At 35.8% G+C, this 19,314-nt stretch overlaps 1 protein-coding gene across 5 annotated transcripts in view; it reads left to right on the top strand.

Moving 5' to 3' along the window:
• The window catches only part of CASD1 (CAS1 domain containing 1), a 53,862-nt gene that overhangs the window by 10,985 nt on the left and 23,563 nt on the right, over positions 1-19,314 (top strand). For all 5 annotated transcript variants that reach the window (XM_061164921.1, XM_061164917.1, XM_061164920.1 and 2 more), the window contains exons 4-9: positions 8,330-8,374; positions 9,589-9,651; positions 14,406-14,450; positions 14,899-15,022; positions 16,204-16,418; positions 18,069-18,491. In XM_061164921.1, the coding sequence (XP_061020904.1) occupies positions 8,330-8,374; positions 9,589-9,651; positions 14,406-14,450; positions 14,899-15,022; positions 16,204-16,418; positions 18,069-18,491 (915 nt within the window). The remainder of the gene's footprint in view (positions 1-8,329; positions 8,375-9,588; positions 9,652-14,405; positions 14,451-14,898; positions 15,023-16,203; positions 16,419-18,068; positions 18,492-19,314) is intronic.

The raw sequence follows: 19,314 nt of genomic DNA on the forward strand, positions 1-19,314 counted from the left end.
CTCTTTACACTTTAAGTTATCATCTTAACTTAGAACTTAAGTTAAAGATGCCCTTTATTCCAAGGGCAAGGACTGAAAGGATAGAATTAGGGTGGATAATTCCAAACTAGAAGAAGGAAAAAATTAAATGAAACCAAACTCATCTAATATCAAATATAATACATAAACATACATACATAATACATACATACATATGTATGTGTGTACTCTGATGCACACATGTGGATACATATATATGTATATATATAAACATTTATATTACACATTGAAAAATCAGTGTTTAATTTTATTTTTATATAAATGTTTATATACATATAAACATTAAACATATACATGTAAACATATACATATAAACATTTATATTACGTGTTGAAAAATCAGTGTTTAATTTTATTTTTATATAAAATATGCATATGTGTGAGGGAGCTAGAAATAAATTAAGATGGAAACATTTGTTATCAAAATAAATATAAGTAGTCTAAACTTGTCAGCTAAACACAGATTTTTCAGACTGATTTCAGACTGACTCTCTACTATAGTGGGAGAATTATTCATTGCTCATGTAATTAATGATAGTGCAAGCAAATAAGTAAATATGGCTGTTGTTAGTATGCTGATTTTATAAACTTATAACTCAATACTTAAAGAATACACTAAGATATCAAGAATATCTTTCAAAGCACACATGAAATCCTTTTTTTGATCACATATTAGTCCATTAACCAAATCCTAACAGTAACAGGGAATTGGTATCATCTCTCTCTTTTAAGTAGGCTACTTTATATTCTTATTCTGATAAAAATTCCAAAAGCCTACAATAAATGTTCCAGTGGTAAGATGGTAGACATATTTCCGTTAAACTCAGGATGTTCATTATTGCTATTCAGTATATCTATTCAGTATTGTATTAGAGATCCTTAGGGAGACCCAATCCCTGGGTTGGGAAGATCCCCTGGAAGAGGATATGGCAACCCACTCCAGCATTCTTGCCTGGAGAATCCCATGGATAGAGGAATCTGGTGGTCTACAGTCCATGGGATAGCTAAGAGTCAGATATGACTGAGCGAATAACTCTCTCTCTCTCAGCCAAAGAAAGGTGGGTACTTTGAAGATGTAAGGATTGGAAAGAAATAACTTGATATTTTATAATACAGTTATCTACATAGAAAATCCCAAAGAACCTATAGAAAATTTACTAGATATAGTAAAAATTTTAACAATATAACATTTGTTATATTTAACAAATTTAACAATAATTAGCTAGTTATAAGATAAATATATGAAAATTGATTGTACTGACTCAATAAAGCTGTTAAAAATTAATTGCATATCTACTTGCCAGGAATAGAGAGTTCAAAAATGCTATTTAAAATATACTCTGTGCAATAATAATAATAATAAAACACAGTACATAGGAATAAACCTAGTAAATAAGCATACATCTGTATGCAGAAGCTCACAAAATTTTATTAAAAGACAATTTAGTTTTCTGAGGAGCCTCCATACTGTTCTCCATAGTGGCTGTACCAACTTACATTCCCACAGACAATGTAGGAGGGTTCCCTTTTCTCCACATCCTCTCCAGCATTTGTTGTTTGTAGACTTTTTAATGATGGCCATTCTGACTGGTATAGGCTGGGACCTCATTGTAGGTTTGATTTGCATTTCGGCTCAGACGGTAAAGTCTGCCTGCAATGTGGGAGAGCCGGGTTCAATCCCTCAGTCGGGAAGATTCCCTGGAGAACGAAATGGCAACCCACTCCAGTACCCTTGCCTGGAAAATTCCATGGACGGAGGAGCTTGGTAGGTTACAGTCCATGGGGTCACAAAGAGTTGGACACGACTGAGCGACTTCATTTCACTTCTTCAATAATTAATGACACTGAGCATCTTTTCATGTGCCTACTGGCCATCTGTTTGTCTTCTTTGGAGAGATGTCTATTAAGGTCTTCTGCCCATTTTTTGGTTGGATTATTTGGTGTTTTGTTGTTGTTGCTGCTGAGTTGTATGAGTTGTGTATATATTTTGGAGATGAAGCCCTTGTCTGTGGCATCATTCGCAGATACTTTCTCCCATTTTGTAGCATTGTCTTTTCATCTCGTTCGTGGTTTCCTTTACTGTGCAAAAGCTTTTAAGTTTGATTGTGCTCAGTCGTGCTTAGTTGCTCAGTCATGTCCAACTCTTTGCAACCCCATGGACTGTATCTCATCAGGCTTCTCTGTCCATTGGGATTCTGCAGGCAAGAATACTGAAATGGGTTGCCATGCCCTTCTCCAGGGATCCTTCCCAACCCAGGAATTGAACCCAGGGCTCCTACATTGTTGGTGGATTCTTTACCATCTGAGTCACCAGCAAAGCCCAAGAATACTGGAGTGGGTAACCTAACCTTTCTCCAGGGGAACTTCCCGACCCAGGAATCAAACTAGGGTCTCCTGCATTGCAGGCAGATTCTTTACCAGCTGAGCTACCTGGAAAGCCCCAAGTTTGATTAGGTCCCATTTATTTGTTTTTATTTCTATTTCCTTGGGAGACAGAGCTAAGGAAATATTGATAAGATTTGTGTCAGAGAATGTTTTGCCTATGTTCTCTTCTAGTAGTTTTATGGTATCATGGAGTTTTATGGTATCATGATATTTAAGTCTTAAAGCCATTTTGAGTTTATTTTTATGCAGGGTGTGAGGGCATGTTCTATCAGACAAAACTGTAATTCAAAAAGATACATGCACCTGTCATAGCAGCACTGTTCACTAACCAAAACATGGAAACAGCCTAAATGTCCATCGACAAATGAATGCGTAAAGATGTGGTACATGTATACAATGGCATAGTACTTAGCTAGAGAAAGGAACAAAATAATGCCATTTGCAGCAACGTGGATGCAACAAGACTTTGTCATATTAAGTGAACTAAGTCAGAAAGAAGAATACAAATATTAATAGTAAGGACTGTGATGACAAAAATTTCATGGTCTAAAGACATTGAGATCATACAGAGACTGTTCTGTTATCACTGTGGAATTATGTTAGAAATCAATATCAAAAAAGATATTTGAAAATAACCCACATATTTTCAAGTGCATTGTGACCTTTACCAAGAGAGATCTTTGGCTTAGCCATTGAAAGCCTCAATAAAGTCAGAAGACAAAAAAACACAGAGGGTGATTGCAGAGAAAAAAGGATTTAAATGAGAAATTAATAGCAAAGATACTTTTTAAAAGCCCATGTATTTGGAAATTAAATGACCCTTTTTAAATGATGGGTGTATCTAAGAAGCCATAGCAAGGAAAATTAGAAAATATTTGTAAAAGAATAAAAATGAAAAAAGACTATACCAGAATTTGTTGCATGCAACTGAAGCTGCTGTTTTGGATTTGGTTTTGTAGGGTCATTTTCTTCTTCTTCCTTTTTTTATCTTCTGATTTGATGACTGTATTTAGTGTTGTGCTTGGATTTTTTTTCTTTTTTGTATGTATATCTTTTATAGTTTTTTGGCTTGTGGTTACCATGAGGTTTTGATATAGCAGTCTCTCTCTACATACACACACACACACACACACACACACACACACATGGACACATATATATACACGATTGTTTAAGTTGCTGATCTCTTAATTTCAAATGCATTTCAAATATCCTGATTTTGTACTTTTCACCTCTCACAGTTACTGGTTTATATATTATATTTGTGTGAGGGTAGTTTCCTTTACTATATGTTTGATTTATCCAATGAGGTTTCCCATTTTGTAATTTTAGTGTTTCTAATTGTTGCCTTCTCTTTTTTATGTAGAGCAGTTAGTTTGGCATTTGATTTGGTGGTGCTGAATTCTTTTAGTTTTTGCTTGTCTGTAAAGTTTTGATTTCTCAAACAAATCTGAACAAGGCCTTTGCTAGGTAGGGTATTTTTTCATTGAGTTTCTTCCCTTTCATCACTTTAAATATATCATGCCACTCAATTCTGGCTAGTACAATTTCTGCTGAAAAATCAGCTGATAGTCTTATAGGGATTTCCTTGTTGGTTATTTTGTTGCTTTTCCTTCATTGCTTTTCATGTTTTCGCTTTGGTCTTTGATTTTCATTAGTTTTACTACTGTGTTTCTGGGCCTGTTCCTCCTTGGGTTAATCCTATATGGGACTTTGTGCTTCCTGGACTTTGTTGATTGTTTGATTTCCCATGTTAGGGAAGTTTTCAGCTATTGTCTCTTCAAAGACGTTTTAGGCCCTTTCTCTCCTCCTTCTGGGACCCCTGTTATGTTGGTGGTGTATTTGACAGAGTCCCAGAAGTCTCTTAAATTGTCCTTTTCCCTTTTGGTTCTGTTTTCTTTATTCTCTTCCATAGCAGTAGTTTCCAGCACTCTGGCTTCCAGCTTACTTTTCCATTCATCTGCCTCATTTATTTTGCTGTTGAGTCTTTCTCATGTAATTTCATTTCAGTTGTTGTATTCTTCATCTCTTTGGTTGTTCTCGGTATTTTCTGACTCTCTATAAACTTCTTGTACCTTCCTGCTCTGTGTATCCATTACTCTTAACTCTTTCCTTGGCTAGATTGCCTATCTTCATGCCATTAGTTGTCATTTTGGGTGTCTTTCTTTTTGCTTCCTCTGGAACATATTCCTCTGCCACCACATTTTGTCTAAATTTCTATTTATATTTTTATGTATGTGGAAGTTTAATTACGTTTCTCAACTTTGGAGAAGTTTCCTCCAATAGGGGATGCCTCTGTGTCCAAGCAGTCCATTTCCCTCTTATTACCAAGGTCCGGTGACCAGCTGGTCCCATGGTCGGTTCTGACCTGACTTTGTAGACTCAGTTCCACAAGGTGCTGTGTGGTAGTTTTCTTGCTTCTGGTGTCTGCCCTCTGGTGGGTGAATCTGGTCTAGAGCCTTGTCCAGGCTTTCTGGTGAGAGGCCAGTGTCTGCCCCCTGGTGGGTGAGCCTGTCCCAGAGGCTTGTGAAGGCTTCCTGGTAGGAGAGGCTGTTGCTTGCCCACTGGTGAGTGGGGCCGGGTCTTGGTTCTCTGGTGGGCAGGGCTGTGTCAAGGGCCATGTCTACAGGTGACCACAGGCTCAGAAAATCTTTAGGCAGCCTGTCTGCTAATGAGTGGCCAGTACTTTGGCCACCTGATGTGAAGAACTGACTCATTGAAAAAGACCCTGATGCTGGGAAAGATTGAAGGCAGGAGGAGAAGGGGATGACAGAGGATGAGATGGTTGGATGGCATCACTGACTCAATGGACATGGGTTTGAGTAAGCTCCGGGAGTTGATGATGGACAGGGAAGCCTGGCATGTTGCAGTCCATGGGGTTGCAAAAAGTCGGACATGACTGAGCGACTGAACTGAACTGAACTGCTAATGAGTGGGGCTGTGTTCCTGCCCTGTGGATCATTTGGCCTGAGGTGCGGCAATTTTGGAGCCTACAGGCTGTTGGGCAGGGTGTGGTCTTGCTGCTAATTACCCACGTAAGATGTCTGCCTCTAACAAAGAGTTCAAGTAGAGGAGCACTCCTGAGTATTACCACTGCCAGCTTTTATGACACTAGAGAGGGCCACAGCTGCCCCCTGCCTCCACAGGACACCCTCCAGGACCAGCAGGTAGGTCCAGCCCAGTCTCCTTTGAAGTCTTGCCTTTGCTCTGGGTCCCTGTTCTCACAGGACCTTGTGTGCGCCCTCCACGTGCGGAGTCCATTCCCCAATCCTGTGGAACTCCCATAATCAAGCCCCTTTGCTGTGGAAGCCAAATGCTCTGGAGGCACCTCCGTTCAATACCAGACCCCTACCCTGGGGAGCCTGGCTTAAGGCTCGGAACTCTCTCCTGTGTGAGAACTTCTGTGATATAATTATTCTCCGGTTTGTGGGTCAGGATATGGAATTTATTATATCACAAGTGTGACTCTCTTACCATTTTGTTGGGCTTCTTTTTGTCTTTGGATGTAGAATATCTTTTTTGAAAGGTTCCAGTCTTTTTATCCATGGTTGTTTAGCAGTTAGTTATGATTTTGGTGTTCTCGTGAGAGGAGGTGGGCTCAAGGTCTGTTTTCTCTACTGTCTTGTCTTCAGTCACATACATGATAACCTGGTTTTTATTGAATTCTAGGTTAAAATATAAGAACTATAGCAAAGACTTTATTAGGGAAAGTTGAACATGCACTGTATTATTAGATTTGATAATATTTTATCAATGGCAAATTCTTTGGGACTGTGGTATTGCAGTTATGCAAGAGAATGTCCATATTCTTCAAAGATATGTGTTTAAATATTTAAGGGTGAAATGTTATTATGTCTGCAGTTTACTTTTACATGGTTCAACAAAGAAGAAAAACTATGTATATGTGGTGCGTGGAGACACATGAAATTAGTGTAGAAAATGCTAACAATTGGTAAAGGATGTCAATTTTGCTGTAAGTCTGAAATTTTTCAAAATTAAAATGGAGTGAAAGCCAACAACATTGAATCATTTAATAAAGATGCATATATGTGTGACAAAGCTGTATCATAAAATAGAAAGCAGAATAAAATGTAAGATGGTTGTTCTTTTTGGGTGAAGCAAGGAATTTAGAGAGGGAGAAGCCAACATAGCTCATTTTGTGTGCTGGTGACACTGATTGTGCCTTGGGTTCATGAGTGCGTATTTGTGTTCACTACGACTTGTGACTCACGTATGTGTGATGTGTTATTTTGTATATAGCAGATGTTCTATTAGTGAAGAGATTGAATTGACTGGATTAACTGTGCCATGCGAAAAGGAGAAATGTTTCATGACGCACTCTATCTCGGAGGGAGAATTGTTTAAAGGCTAGGATGGGGTAGGAAGAGGAGAACACCTGTGTGGTTTTCTCTGACCCTATTTCCCAGACTTATTTGACCAAGGAAACTCTCTTCATATAACATACCTTGAAGTACTGGAAAAGGAAATGGCGACCCACCGCAGTATTCTTGCCTGGAAAAATCCTATGGCCAGAAGAGCCTGGTGGGCTGCTGTCCCTAGGGTCACAGTAGTCAGACATGACTTAGCGACTAAACCACCACAAGGACTATTGAATTAATGGTCTCAAGAGTCCTTTTGGGAAAAAAGAATACAAGTGAACTTATTAAAAAACAGAAGTAGAGTCACAGATGTAGAAAACGAACTTATGGTTACCAGGGAATAAGAGGGAGGAGGAATAAATTGGAATATTGGGATTGACATATACATACTGCTATATATACAATATATAACTAAAGAAAGAGGGATAAATGTATATGTATAACTGATTCACTTTGCTATACACCTGAAACTAACAGCACCGTAAGTCAACTTGATTTTTTTTTTTTAAAGCCCTTTTGGGAAAAGATGCTTAAACAGGACTAACAAGAATTTTAAAATTTAGCCTGTTGATAAAAACAAATTTTATTTCTTAATAAAAATAAATACTGTCTAGTTAAATTAATGAAAACATTTCAACCTTGATTTTAGGAAGACAGCTTCTTATTAACTACCCCTTTTCCATCCTGAATATTTAATCATGAAATGATTTTTTTTCTTTTTATGAAACAGTTAGTTACAAGAAGTTATAGTCTTGATTTTAATTTTTTTTCTACAACCTGACTATTTGCCATCTTCAAAGTGAAATCTTTAATAATCTAGAGTCCTATGTGTCCATTAATGTGTAGGCAAGTGTAGTGGTGAGGATGGACTAGCTGTTGCTACAGCAGTAAACCCAGATCACAGTCTTAATGCTTAGCACTGCTTGTCCTAGCCACCGGGGACAAAGGGCTTTGCTCCCTGCAGTCATTCAGGGGTCTCTGCTGTTGGAATTTTTACTGTTTTCTAGTTGTTCCGTTTGGGACATTCAGCCTCCTCAGTCTCTGTATCAGGTTAAACCAGAGGAGCAGAACTGCCCTGGGAACTTCAGCCTGGAAGTGACCCATGTTACATCTAGTCATAGTACACTGGCCAGAACTAGTCATGTGGTCCTATCTAACTGGAAGGGATTTGAGAAATACAGGGCAGTAACTGGTCTCTGCCATAGATAATAATACTAGGACTAAATTGGAATCGTGGGAAGCTTGACAAAAAGGTAATTTATGTAGGCATGTTCACATACCTGCTTATTCATAGTGGGAGTTTTATCTTTAACCTACCTCTAAGATGTTGAAGATCACAAAGTTTTTTTTAAATAGTATCACTTATTTTGGGGTAGTCTGTGCAGGTGGTTTCCCCTTGGGGTTGAATGTACATAATTGGGATATGGTGTATAAATGAATCAACAAAAGCAGCTGGAGGAGGAATTATTTACATAAAATTAATCTATACATTAATATTTTTCTGTCATCTCTCCCCCATTATGGTAGCATGAAAACATTCCTTTTGAAGACAAGACTGCATCAGTTAAAGTGGTAAGTTCATACAATAGTAAGCTCAGTGTTGTGATGTTGAGACTATTCATTGGTTAATTTACATGTACATGTCGTGGATTAAGAGAAGACAGAGTAAGATCATGTAATGCATGCACTATTTTGTGTAATAGAAAATTTGGTCTCTTAGATTTTTATCCAGGAAAAAATAATCTTGTATGTTAATTTGAAACCAGTGTGTATTCAGGATTACTCTTCATCAGAGAACATTATATGAATTTTCTGAATTCCCAGTGCCTTCTAGGTTCTGAGAATACAGATGGGGATCAAGACAGCAGTGTCCTAGATCTATCTAATGGAGCTTGCAAGTCATTTTAGTTTTCTGTGAGCATCTTAATCCCATAAACATGGGATTAAATGTTAAATTGTTAGTCACTCAGTTGTGTCTAACTTTTTGCCACCCCGTGGACTGTGTAGCTCACCAGGCTCCTCTGTCCATGGAGTTCTCTAAGAAAGAATGCTAGAGTGGGTTGCCATTCCCTTCTCCAGGAGATCTTCCCTACCCCGGAATCGAACCCAGGTCTCCTGCATTGCAGACAGATTCTTTACTGTCTGAGCCAGCAGGGAAGCTAAGGATGGCAAAAAGGAAAAAGTAGGACATTATAAATGTATAGAACAGGGAATTGAAAGTAGTTTTCCTCCTTGAGGAAGTAAGTGATGCTTTACCTGAGACCTCAAGGAGCTAGGTAGACTGAGGGGGAGGGCATATGAGCATTATAGGTGGAAGGAGCAGCAACAAAGCCCCAGAGAGAAAGGAACATGTAGAGCGTTCCAAGAGCTGAAGGAGAACCAAAAGTATACTTAGAACAAGCGGGAAAGTGGTAGAAAAAAGGCAGACTATCTAGGCAGAGGCCAGACCTGCAACTTCTTGGAATTTTAAGGACTTTGAAACTTATCCTCAGGGCAATTGATTGAAAATTCTTAAATACTTAAGCAGGGGTGTGGCAAGATCAGATTTTAAATTTTAAAACATTACTCTGTTGAAAATGTGCGGAAATATTCTAGAGAATAGCAAAAGTGGACATACAGAGAACTATTGTGAGACTTGCCAAATTGGGATGAGAGATGAAGATAAGGTAGTGTTTGTAGATAAGGTAGTGGTTTACTTTTAACTACTCTGTAAGAGATGTGTTAAAGTTTGTTTTGAATGATGGACATAGTATTTTCTTTGACTCCTTTTCTTACATTTCTCTTAGGATTTTCTGTGGCATCCAGAGGTTAATGGTTCTATGAAACAGTGTATCAAAGTGTGGACTGAGGTCTGTATTTGAAAATATGGCCTTGCTGGTTTTGAGCAGTCAAATTTTGAAAGCTGATTCTCCTACACTCACCTGTCCTATTCTCCTCTACTTTATACCAACCTTCTTGATTTCGACCATGCTAGATTGATTGTCACTTTACAATCAGAGTTACAGAGAAAACAAAGTTTTGATCCAGTGTCTCTGGACACTACCATTTTAACCCTGTGGTGATTAGGCTTGTACCACACTTTGCTGATTTAAAGCTTTCGGTTACTGCTGTGTGTGTCTGCATGCTCAGTCATGGCCTACTCTTTGCGACCTTGGCTCCGCTATCCATGGAATTTTCCAGGGAAGAAATACTGGAGTAGGTTGCCATAGCTCAGTTAATTCAAACTCAGATAATCTTTTTATCACAATACACATTTTCTTGAGCATTTTTCCACTTTGTTCTTCAAACTTATGTCCTGATACTTCTGAAAAAAAAATTTTTTTAATATCCCTATTCCCTTTTATTATTACATTTGTGACCTAAAAGTCAAGCCTAGTGTGTTTTGGCTCATAATGTTTGGAGATAAATTAGATATAAGACAAGAGTGCTGTTAACCTTAGAAAACCCCTAACTTCTCATAAGTCCACTTTAGAATTCCCACAGTGTCTCCATACATCTCCTTGTCAGTCCCTTAATTAAACCTGTATCCTTTCCCAGAGGTATTTGCAGTTGCGATGGATAAAACAATATTTGACTTTGTTGGCCTTGTTTTGCTTAATTACTTGTGTTGCAATGGTATTTTTCTTTGCTTCTTTTCACAATAAGTGTTTTAATACGGCAACTGTAACACATTAAATAGAATTTTATAGGATCCAATGAGAACCTAGTCAACATTTTTAACTTTGTTTCTTTGAGAAAATGTTTACGTTTTCTAAAAACAAACATACAGACAACTTTTAGAATTCAACTTTCTGGAAAATTTGGATCTCATATAATTTTGTTTTGCTTTTATTAATATGTTTTCAAATGTCCAGAAATAAGAATAATGTTATGTGTATATTTCAGATGATTTAAATATGTTATTTATATTTATGCTGAACCTGATAGTGTATCCATTAAAGTTGTAGAAATTCACAGTTAAACAACATCAGTGTAATATAATTTAGAATTCAGGCAAGATCACAAAAACCTTTGTTATAACTAAGCTGAAGATATATTGCATATTCGGATCTTCTGTTCTTATAATTTACTAATACTTGATTTTGGAGCTTTAGTTTCTGTTGTAAAACTCCTTTTGATTCTTGGGGGAGAGGAAATATTCTGCTTATTTGGATAAATGGTCATGTAATTACCTGAGATTGATTAGTTGACTGGTTTTAATTATTCAAGGAGTATGTTTGCATATATTCATGTATTTTTTACTGTTTCCGTAGTAAGCTGCTGAATCCTGAGGATACATATTTTTATTATGTCTATACTATAACTAGCTTTGTTCTCGGTATTAGGAATGTGGCTGGAAATTAGCTGCAGTCTCAGCCCTCAAGGAGTGTGCAATCTAGAAGGTAGACTAGACTTTCTTATGAATGATGACATGATAATATGAAGGGTAACAATAGACTTGGCCGCAGAGAACTATGAAAGCACCATGGACAGAGGCACTTAGGATGAGAGTTGTTTAGAGTATAGGTGAAGATCTAAGAAAGCTTTACAGAGGAGATAAGAAGAACATTGGCTTAGAAAGATAGGAACTGAAATAACCTTACAGATACTTATAGGCATAAAAGCAAAGTTGAATTTAACTCCACTGTTATCCAACAGATATTTATAAATCATGTCATATTTTAGGCCTCAGGCTAAACATTGCTGATACTTTGATTAACATAACAGAGTTCCTCTCCTCAAAGAGCTTCTAGATGACTGGCAGATATGGGTAATTAAGAAAACCAGCAACTTAGATTTATTTCTATAGATGAATGGTAAGCATTAGGTCTGAGTTACTTAGACCAGTTTGGGGAGTCTTGGTATGAAGTGAGGTGATATTTGAAGCTACTTGAATGGAAATAATTGAATAGACAGCAAGTGTATATTAAAGAAGAGAATGTAGGAATGAAACAGAAAAGATTCTGAGAGAAGGCAATAAAAGAGGTAAGGCAACAAAAGCAGAAAAATAACTGTAATATAACACACAGGGAAGGAAAGAGTTTTAAAAGTGGATAGTAGTATCACTTTAGGAACCATAAAGGATAGACTGAAACTACAGGACTTGGCAATTCAGAATTCATTAATGGGCTCTGAGGGACGTTTTAATGGATTATTAACTCAAAATTAAAACATGATAAATTGAGGCATAGATGAGAAAGAAATTAGCACAGTGACAGCCGAACGCCCTTCCGAGTAATCTGTTGGTCAAAAGTAAACGGGAAGCTTTTGAGAATGAGACAGAATTGAAGGGACATTTTTTGAGGATAAAGATGATTTGACATTTTGTATATTGAGAGAAGGACGAAGAGAAGAGGATGAAAGGGATAATTCCAGAGTTTGAGAAGATAACTTACAGACATAGCTCCAGATGTAAAAAGGGAAGAGATACAGACTCGGGGTAACACATTAGCCATTAAGTAGAATAGGGATACGTTTGGTTTACTCTTCATCTATCAGAAGATGACAGACCGTGAGTATATGGATAGAGTTGTGAGATGGGGCAAGGAAGGCAAGAGCACACAGACCAGATGAGTTCTGTTTTTCTCTGTGAAGTTTGAGGATTAGGCTTTATGCCAAAAGTGAGGAGGAGGGCCGGAGGGACCTGTGTAAGAAAAGTATTTAGTATGATTTGGGATTGCTTCTGTGAAGAGTGAGGAAGGGAGCCACCTACAGATGAGGAAAAAGTTTCGGTAAAATAGCAATATAAAATGGGGCATGCTAGCCTGGAAACTGGAATATCTAACAGGAAATAGACTAATTTTGTTATTACATTTCTCTGCTTTCATAATTCTCTACACTTAGCATGTTTTACCTTCATAATGAGACAGTAACGGTCACTTCTCTTTTTGTATATGGCTTGGACATTTTCTGATTTCTTAATTGTTTCTTGCGCACACGATCATAATATCAGGTCTTCTGTGTTGTGAAAAGTGCATTGAACTCAGTAGTCAGAGACTTAAGTTCTGGTTCTGTCTCTGCCAGGCCTCAGCATTACCTATAAACCTGAGTCTATAGCCTTTTTTAAAAAATAATATATACATATCATATGTATATCTCCCTGCCTGTCTCACAGGTGGCAAGAATCTATATTAAAATGAGCTAATTTAAAGAGAAATACGTAGTAAATTACCAAGTACTTTGCAGTTGGTGTGTATGTGCTCACTTGTGTTTTTGTGACCCTATGGACCATAGCCCGTCAGGCTTCTCTGTCCATGGGATTTTCCTAGCAAGAATGCAAGACTGTATTGTCATTTCCTCCTTCAGAGGATCTTCCCAACCCAGGGATCTCCTTTGGCAAGTGGATTCTTTACCACTGAACCGACTGGGAATCCTCTATATAATTGGTAGTATTATAAATAATATAATTTGCATTAGGTGAGGATTTCGACCAAATTTCTCCTTGTTTTTTTTTCTACATTGTGGTCTATAATAGTCAGTTAACTTTGTTAAATACATACCAGACCAGCTTTCCCAAAAGATCTTATCTCCTTAGAGCCCTACTTTTATTTAACACTGTAACTGTGTACCCTCTAGGCTTCCAAAGATTCTTTTTAACTGGCTGACATAACATACTAGAACTTTACACGATTTACTCAGAATTCAGAATAATATTAGGCCATATTAGATTTTAGTGGTGTTTTTTTGGTTTGGGTTTTATCTTCAGTTCAGTCACTCAGTCATGTCCAACTCTTTCAACCCCATGGACTGCAACACGCCAGGCCTCCCTGTCCATCACCAAATCCCGGAGCTTACTCAGACTCATGTACATTGAGTCGGTGATGCCATCCAACCATCTCATCCTCTGTTGTCCCCTTCTCCTCCCACCTTCAATCTTTCCCAGCATCAGGGTCTTTTTCAGTGAGTCAGCTCTTCACATCAGGTGGCCAAAGTATTGGAGTTTCAGCTTCAGCATCAGTCCTTCCAGTGAACTTTCCAGGACTGACTTCCTTTAGGATGGACTGGTTAGATCTCCTTGCAGTCCAAGAGACTCTCAAGAGTCTTCTCCAACACAGTTCAAAAGCATCAGTTCTTCAGCACTCAGCTTTCTTTAGAGTCAAACTCTCACATCCATACATGACTACTGGAAAAACCAAAGCTTTGGCTAGACGGACCTTTATTGGCCAAGTAATGTCTCTGCTTTTAAATATGCTGTCTAGGTTGGTCATAACTTCTCTTCCAAGGAGCAAGCATCTTTTAATTTCATGGCTGCAGTCACCATCTGCAGTGATTTTGAAGCCCAAAAAAATAAAGTCTCTTGCTGTTTCCATTGTTTCCCCATTTATTTGCCATGAAGTGATGGGACCAGATGCCATGATCTTAGTTTTCTGAATGTTGAGTTTTATCTTTAAGAACACCAAAGAATTAGCCATACAAGCTTCATGCCACCCTGTGTAGTCATACACCCATGTAAGGTTTTAAGCATAGGATGTCCATCTTGTTGTAACAAGAATCTGATAAGGAACCCTAGAAAATTAAAATGCATTTAAATGGAAGAAGAACTTAAGGGAAAAAAATTAAGTAATATTACATGTATTAATCTCCTGAACTGACTATAACATTATAAAGATCTTTCTTTCTTCAGGATTCTGTTGCAAAGCCCCATGTGATTGTAGCAGGAGCTGCCACAGTAAGTTATTATCTGTACTCTTACATAAGTGATTTTTGTTTCATATACTTAAGAACATGCTAAGAAAAAATTAACTTATGCTAAATAGAATTCTTGATTATACTTATATTTTAATTCTTATTTTATAATTAATTAAACTGATAATTTTAATAAAAAAATATCTGAATGAACTTAGGAAATTTGATGGTAAATGTCAATATTATTTTTCTATCTAAAATTACATTCTTTTTTCTTGAATGTTATACATTGAAAGTCTAATTTTTTATCAGCTCTTTGTAACTGCCTTCATGTATTTCATGAAATAATTGACCATATTTTATTCTAATATTGAATAAAAATGGAATTCTCTTAAAATAAGAACCTTTTTTTTTTACAATAGGGGAAATTATATACTTTCATTTTCCTGTGATAAATACTGAATTCATGCTTAATTTTTACTTCCTCTTAGTGGTCTATCAAGATTCACAATGGCAGCAATGAAGCGCTTTCCCAATATAAAATGAATATTACCTCCATAGCACCACTTTTAGAAAAACTGGCAAAGACTAGTGATGTTTATTGGGTCTTACAAGGTAAAAGTAATGAAACAATGTCATTTGTATGTGTTTTGAGGCTTGGCTTTTTATTATCTATTTCAAGAAGCAAAATTACTACTTTATGAGAATAAATTTTGAGGTAAGATTTGCGAAATTAGAGTAAACTTGAGCTATTTGGTTTCCTGTTTTGAACTTAAGGAGCAGACAGACTAATAAATATAATAAGTAAACACTTAATAATAAATAAATTCTCCAAGGAGTCTCAGCAGTTAGAATAGAACATATCAAAGATAATAAGTCCTAAAGGCAAATTAGATGCTTGCCTTTGATTTTATTTCTTATCAAGTTTTTATGGTGATTGGGAAATATAGAAAAAATTATCTGGTTCGTAATATTAGGCTCATTGGAAGTAAACATTCTTTGGAAATGACAGAATATATTTAAATTCAAACCATCTAGTTTATACTTGGCAATGAAATTCTTTAAGAAAAAGTTGACATTAGATCAACTTACTTCAGTTTATTTTATGTCCATTATTTAATGCCCTGCACAATATGAAATGCCTTGGGTATTTTAGCAATTTAAGTTGTTGGTCAGAAACTCTTATGATTATTTCCAAGTTTAATGTCAAACTGAGAGGAATAACAAGGATGGTAATAATCTCTTCTGAAATTCCTATTTCATTTACAGACTCATTAACCTTTCTCTTACTAAAGTGAGAAAAAGTTAAATGATTATGTTAAGTGGTAAAAAGCTTTGATCATTAGTAATATTACCTCCTAATTGTGTGAATGAAGTGTGCAAAAATTAAGCAGCAACAGGAGGAAAAAAAAGATTGACTGCTATTCTTAATTAGGCGATTTTCTATAATCCAGTTTTGAATTCCCGTTACCTGATATAATCCAGCATCTGAAATTTTCAGTCTTAAGACATGCCAGAACATAAAAATATTTCCTAAAAGTTGTGTACCTAAAAGAGAAGAGGTATAAAAGCCTTTTAATTTTAAGAGAGGTATAGATTGATTCAAAATTTGAATATAAGCTAGGAAGTCTATTACAAAATCTTGGTCAACTGTTTTTTAAAAAATGAATTATTAGGTGCTTGGAATGCTCAACTTTAACAACAAAATATGAAATGCAGCTAACTAACTTGCATGATTATAATTTCTACCAGTAGGGACTTATAAGTGTATTTTAAAAAATATGTTTCATGTGCAGATCCTGTCTATGAAGATCTATTAAGTGAAAATAGGAAAATGATCACTAATGAGAAGATAGATGCCTACAATGAAGCTGCAGTCAGTATTTTGAATAGTAGCACCAGAAATTCTAAATCAAATGTTAAGGTGTTTAGTGTTTCCAAATTGATTGCTCAAGAAACCATCATGGAATCTTTGGATGGCTTACATCTTCCTGAATCAAGCAGAGAAACTGTAAGAATTTTTGTATTTGTCAGTAGGGACCAGAATATTTAACCTATAGTTATATATCACTATAACATGGTAATAAATAATTAATTTAATTGCAGTCAGTTATTTTCAGTTTTTCTGTCTAAACATAGATCTAGAAATATTTTGACTTTCCATCACCTAGCTAAATATATAAGAGTTTTCGTATACTCTAAGGAAGAAGGTTATGGAAGGGAGGAAATGCAACTTTATTTAGTCAGTGCTAGTTACTCTTTATAATTATACCTCGTTTCATAAAAAGCTTTTAAGTCCTCATTACACTCATGTTTGAAAACTACTGCTTCATGTTCTCTTTGCCTTAAACCTTAAAATTAAGCTTCCGCGAAGAGCATATTTTAATATAGAGAACAATTTTTTTTATTATTTCCTTCTAATTCTGATACCCTAAGCATTAGTCATGGTACAGAGTAGATACTGAACAACTCCGGATTGATGGGTGGGAGGGGATTTTAGTTTAAATACAAAAGAGAACTGGATAATTATAAATTTTCACACATAGTGCAACAGATAAAGCAGTGGTCCTGAATCTTTTTGAGTATCACATAACCCTTGTATCTGATAAAAAGTAATTGTTCCATTCCTCTATGCAGAAAAATGCATATTTGCATACAAACGCACACACACACAACACTTCTCCATATTTTTTCAAGGGCTTTGTGGACTCCCTAGAACTGGCTATGAACCTTGGGATGGAGTTTGTAGACTAGTGTCTGCAAGAGTTCCAGGCTCAGCATCTTCTAAAGTCTTAAAGCTGAGAGAATGAGATTTTCTAAATGGCTGAATACTTTGAATGCTTTAGGCTTAAGTAGTATAATTATCTTAGAGTTCTAAAGGTATTTAGAACCATGAAGTTTTTATAAAACTAAATTTGACTGAACCTTCAGCTGGAAAGGCTCCTGATAGCTTGCCTAGAATATTTTATTATGATAAAACTATGTTGAAGATTTTCCACTTCCAGTTAGAAACACTAAAACTATTGAATCCCAAGTGGTCCATAAACTTGTAAACCAAATGAAAGGCATATTATAAATATTGTTAGCTAAGAGTTAATCATTTTTGGTGGCAGTTACTCTACATTCTTTTTTCATATCTAAAGACTGGAAGTGTATCTTAAGTATCTTGGTATCTTTTTTATTGAACGTCTGTTAATTAAAATTCTTTGGTCCTTGACATCTGTCAGTGTTTTTGTAACCAAAAGTCACGGCCCATTAACAGTCATGAAATCGCATTTTTTTCTTTTTTTAAAGAATAGAATAGAAAAAACTCAGATGCATTCCAAGTAGTAAGAATGGGTATTGTTTCATATATATATATATATATATATATATATATATATATATATGTATGTATGTATGTATGTATATTATTCTGAGTCACATTATAAAATGAACTTTTCACTATGGATCATAACCCAAGAAGTTTGAAAAACCCTGAACTAGTTATTTACAGATTGAAGGACTATCATTATTTACATGATTGTTTGGGAAATGGTAGTAAAAAGTGCAAAAGCATTTTGGTTTCAGTGCTAAAAAGTCAGTTGTATTCACAGGAGAAAATCTAATGGGAAATACATTACTGACAAGATAATAACGAAATCACTTGATTTGTTCACAGAGTGCAATGATTCTTATGAACGTGTATTGCAATAAGATTTTGAAGCCTGTAGATGGTTCCTGTTGTCAACCTCGACCTCCTCTTACTCTCATACAGAAGCTAGCTGCTTGCTTTTTCACTTTATCTATTATTGGATATTTAATTTTTTATATAATTCATCGTAATGCTCATCGGAAGAATAAGCCTTGTACCGACTTGGAAAGTGGAGAAGAAAAGAAAAATATTATCAATCCCCCTGTGTCTCCATTAGAAATACTTTTACAGTCTTTCTGCAAACTTGGCCTGATTATGGCTTATTTCTATATGTGTGACCGGGCAAATCTATTTATGAAGGAAAACAAATTTTATACACATTCAACTTTCTTTATTCCAATTATCTACATTTTGGTTTTGGGAGTATTTTACAATGAAAATACCAAGGAGGTAAGAATCCTTTTCTTTTTAGTTCATGTTATCCTTCTCATCGCATTATAAAGTCTGGATTAAAGAATTAATACCATTTATCATGCCATCATATACAAACATTTACATATATAGAAGAGGATGAAGGAATATTGCAGTTGTACTTCACTTGGTGGACTCTTAACTGTTGCTTTTTTGAAACAGTTTGGAGAAAGTTCAGTTTCATAAAGATTGTTGAAAAGTTGGAAAATATTGACTGTGAAAAAGATATCGTGACTTGGTGTTATTTTGCCTGCCTGAGGATGGAGAAAGTAGAGATGCTCCCAACTTTGTGATGGTCCACAAACATGAGATACTATTATCTTTTATAAGTTAAAAAAGTATATAATTACACTAATAAACACTTTTTCTATTTATATATTTATACACTCAGGCATGCACACACAAATTCAAACTTACATAATAATGTGGGCACCGTTAAAAGTGTTCTGAATGCCTATTTTAGCTTTGCTGTAATTGCTCAGAATATAAATGTAACTCCTTTATAAGTCATGATTTATTTGAATTAATAAATTCTTTTGTAAGAAATAACTTTCATATGAGGATGATTAATCAGTTCTTCATCCCCAGTGGGAATACTCTAGAGAAAATAAAGTATGATAATGGAGTTTTTTTCTTCACAGTACAGTGTAAGAGAACTATGAGTTTTTTCTAACTGAAATTCTAAGATTTTCTTAAGGAAAATTATAAAATGTCATTTTTTAGATTTATAAACACATCTGTCACAGTTTAAAAAATAATATAAAACCATAAGTATCAACTTAAATATTTAAAATCTCTTTTA

The sequence above is a fragment of the Dama dama genome, chromosome 18 (assembly GCF_033118175.1).
Source record: "Dama dama isolate Ldn47 chromosome 18, ASM3311817v1, whole genome shotgun sequence".
Lineage (NCBI taxonomy): Eukaryota > Metazoa > Chordata > Mammalia > Artiodactyla > Cervidae > Dama > Dama dama.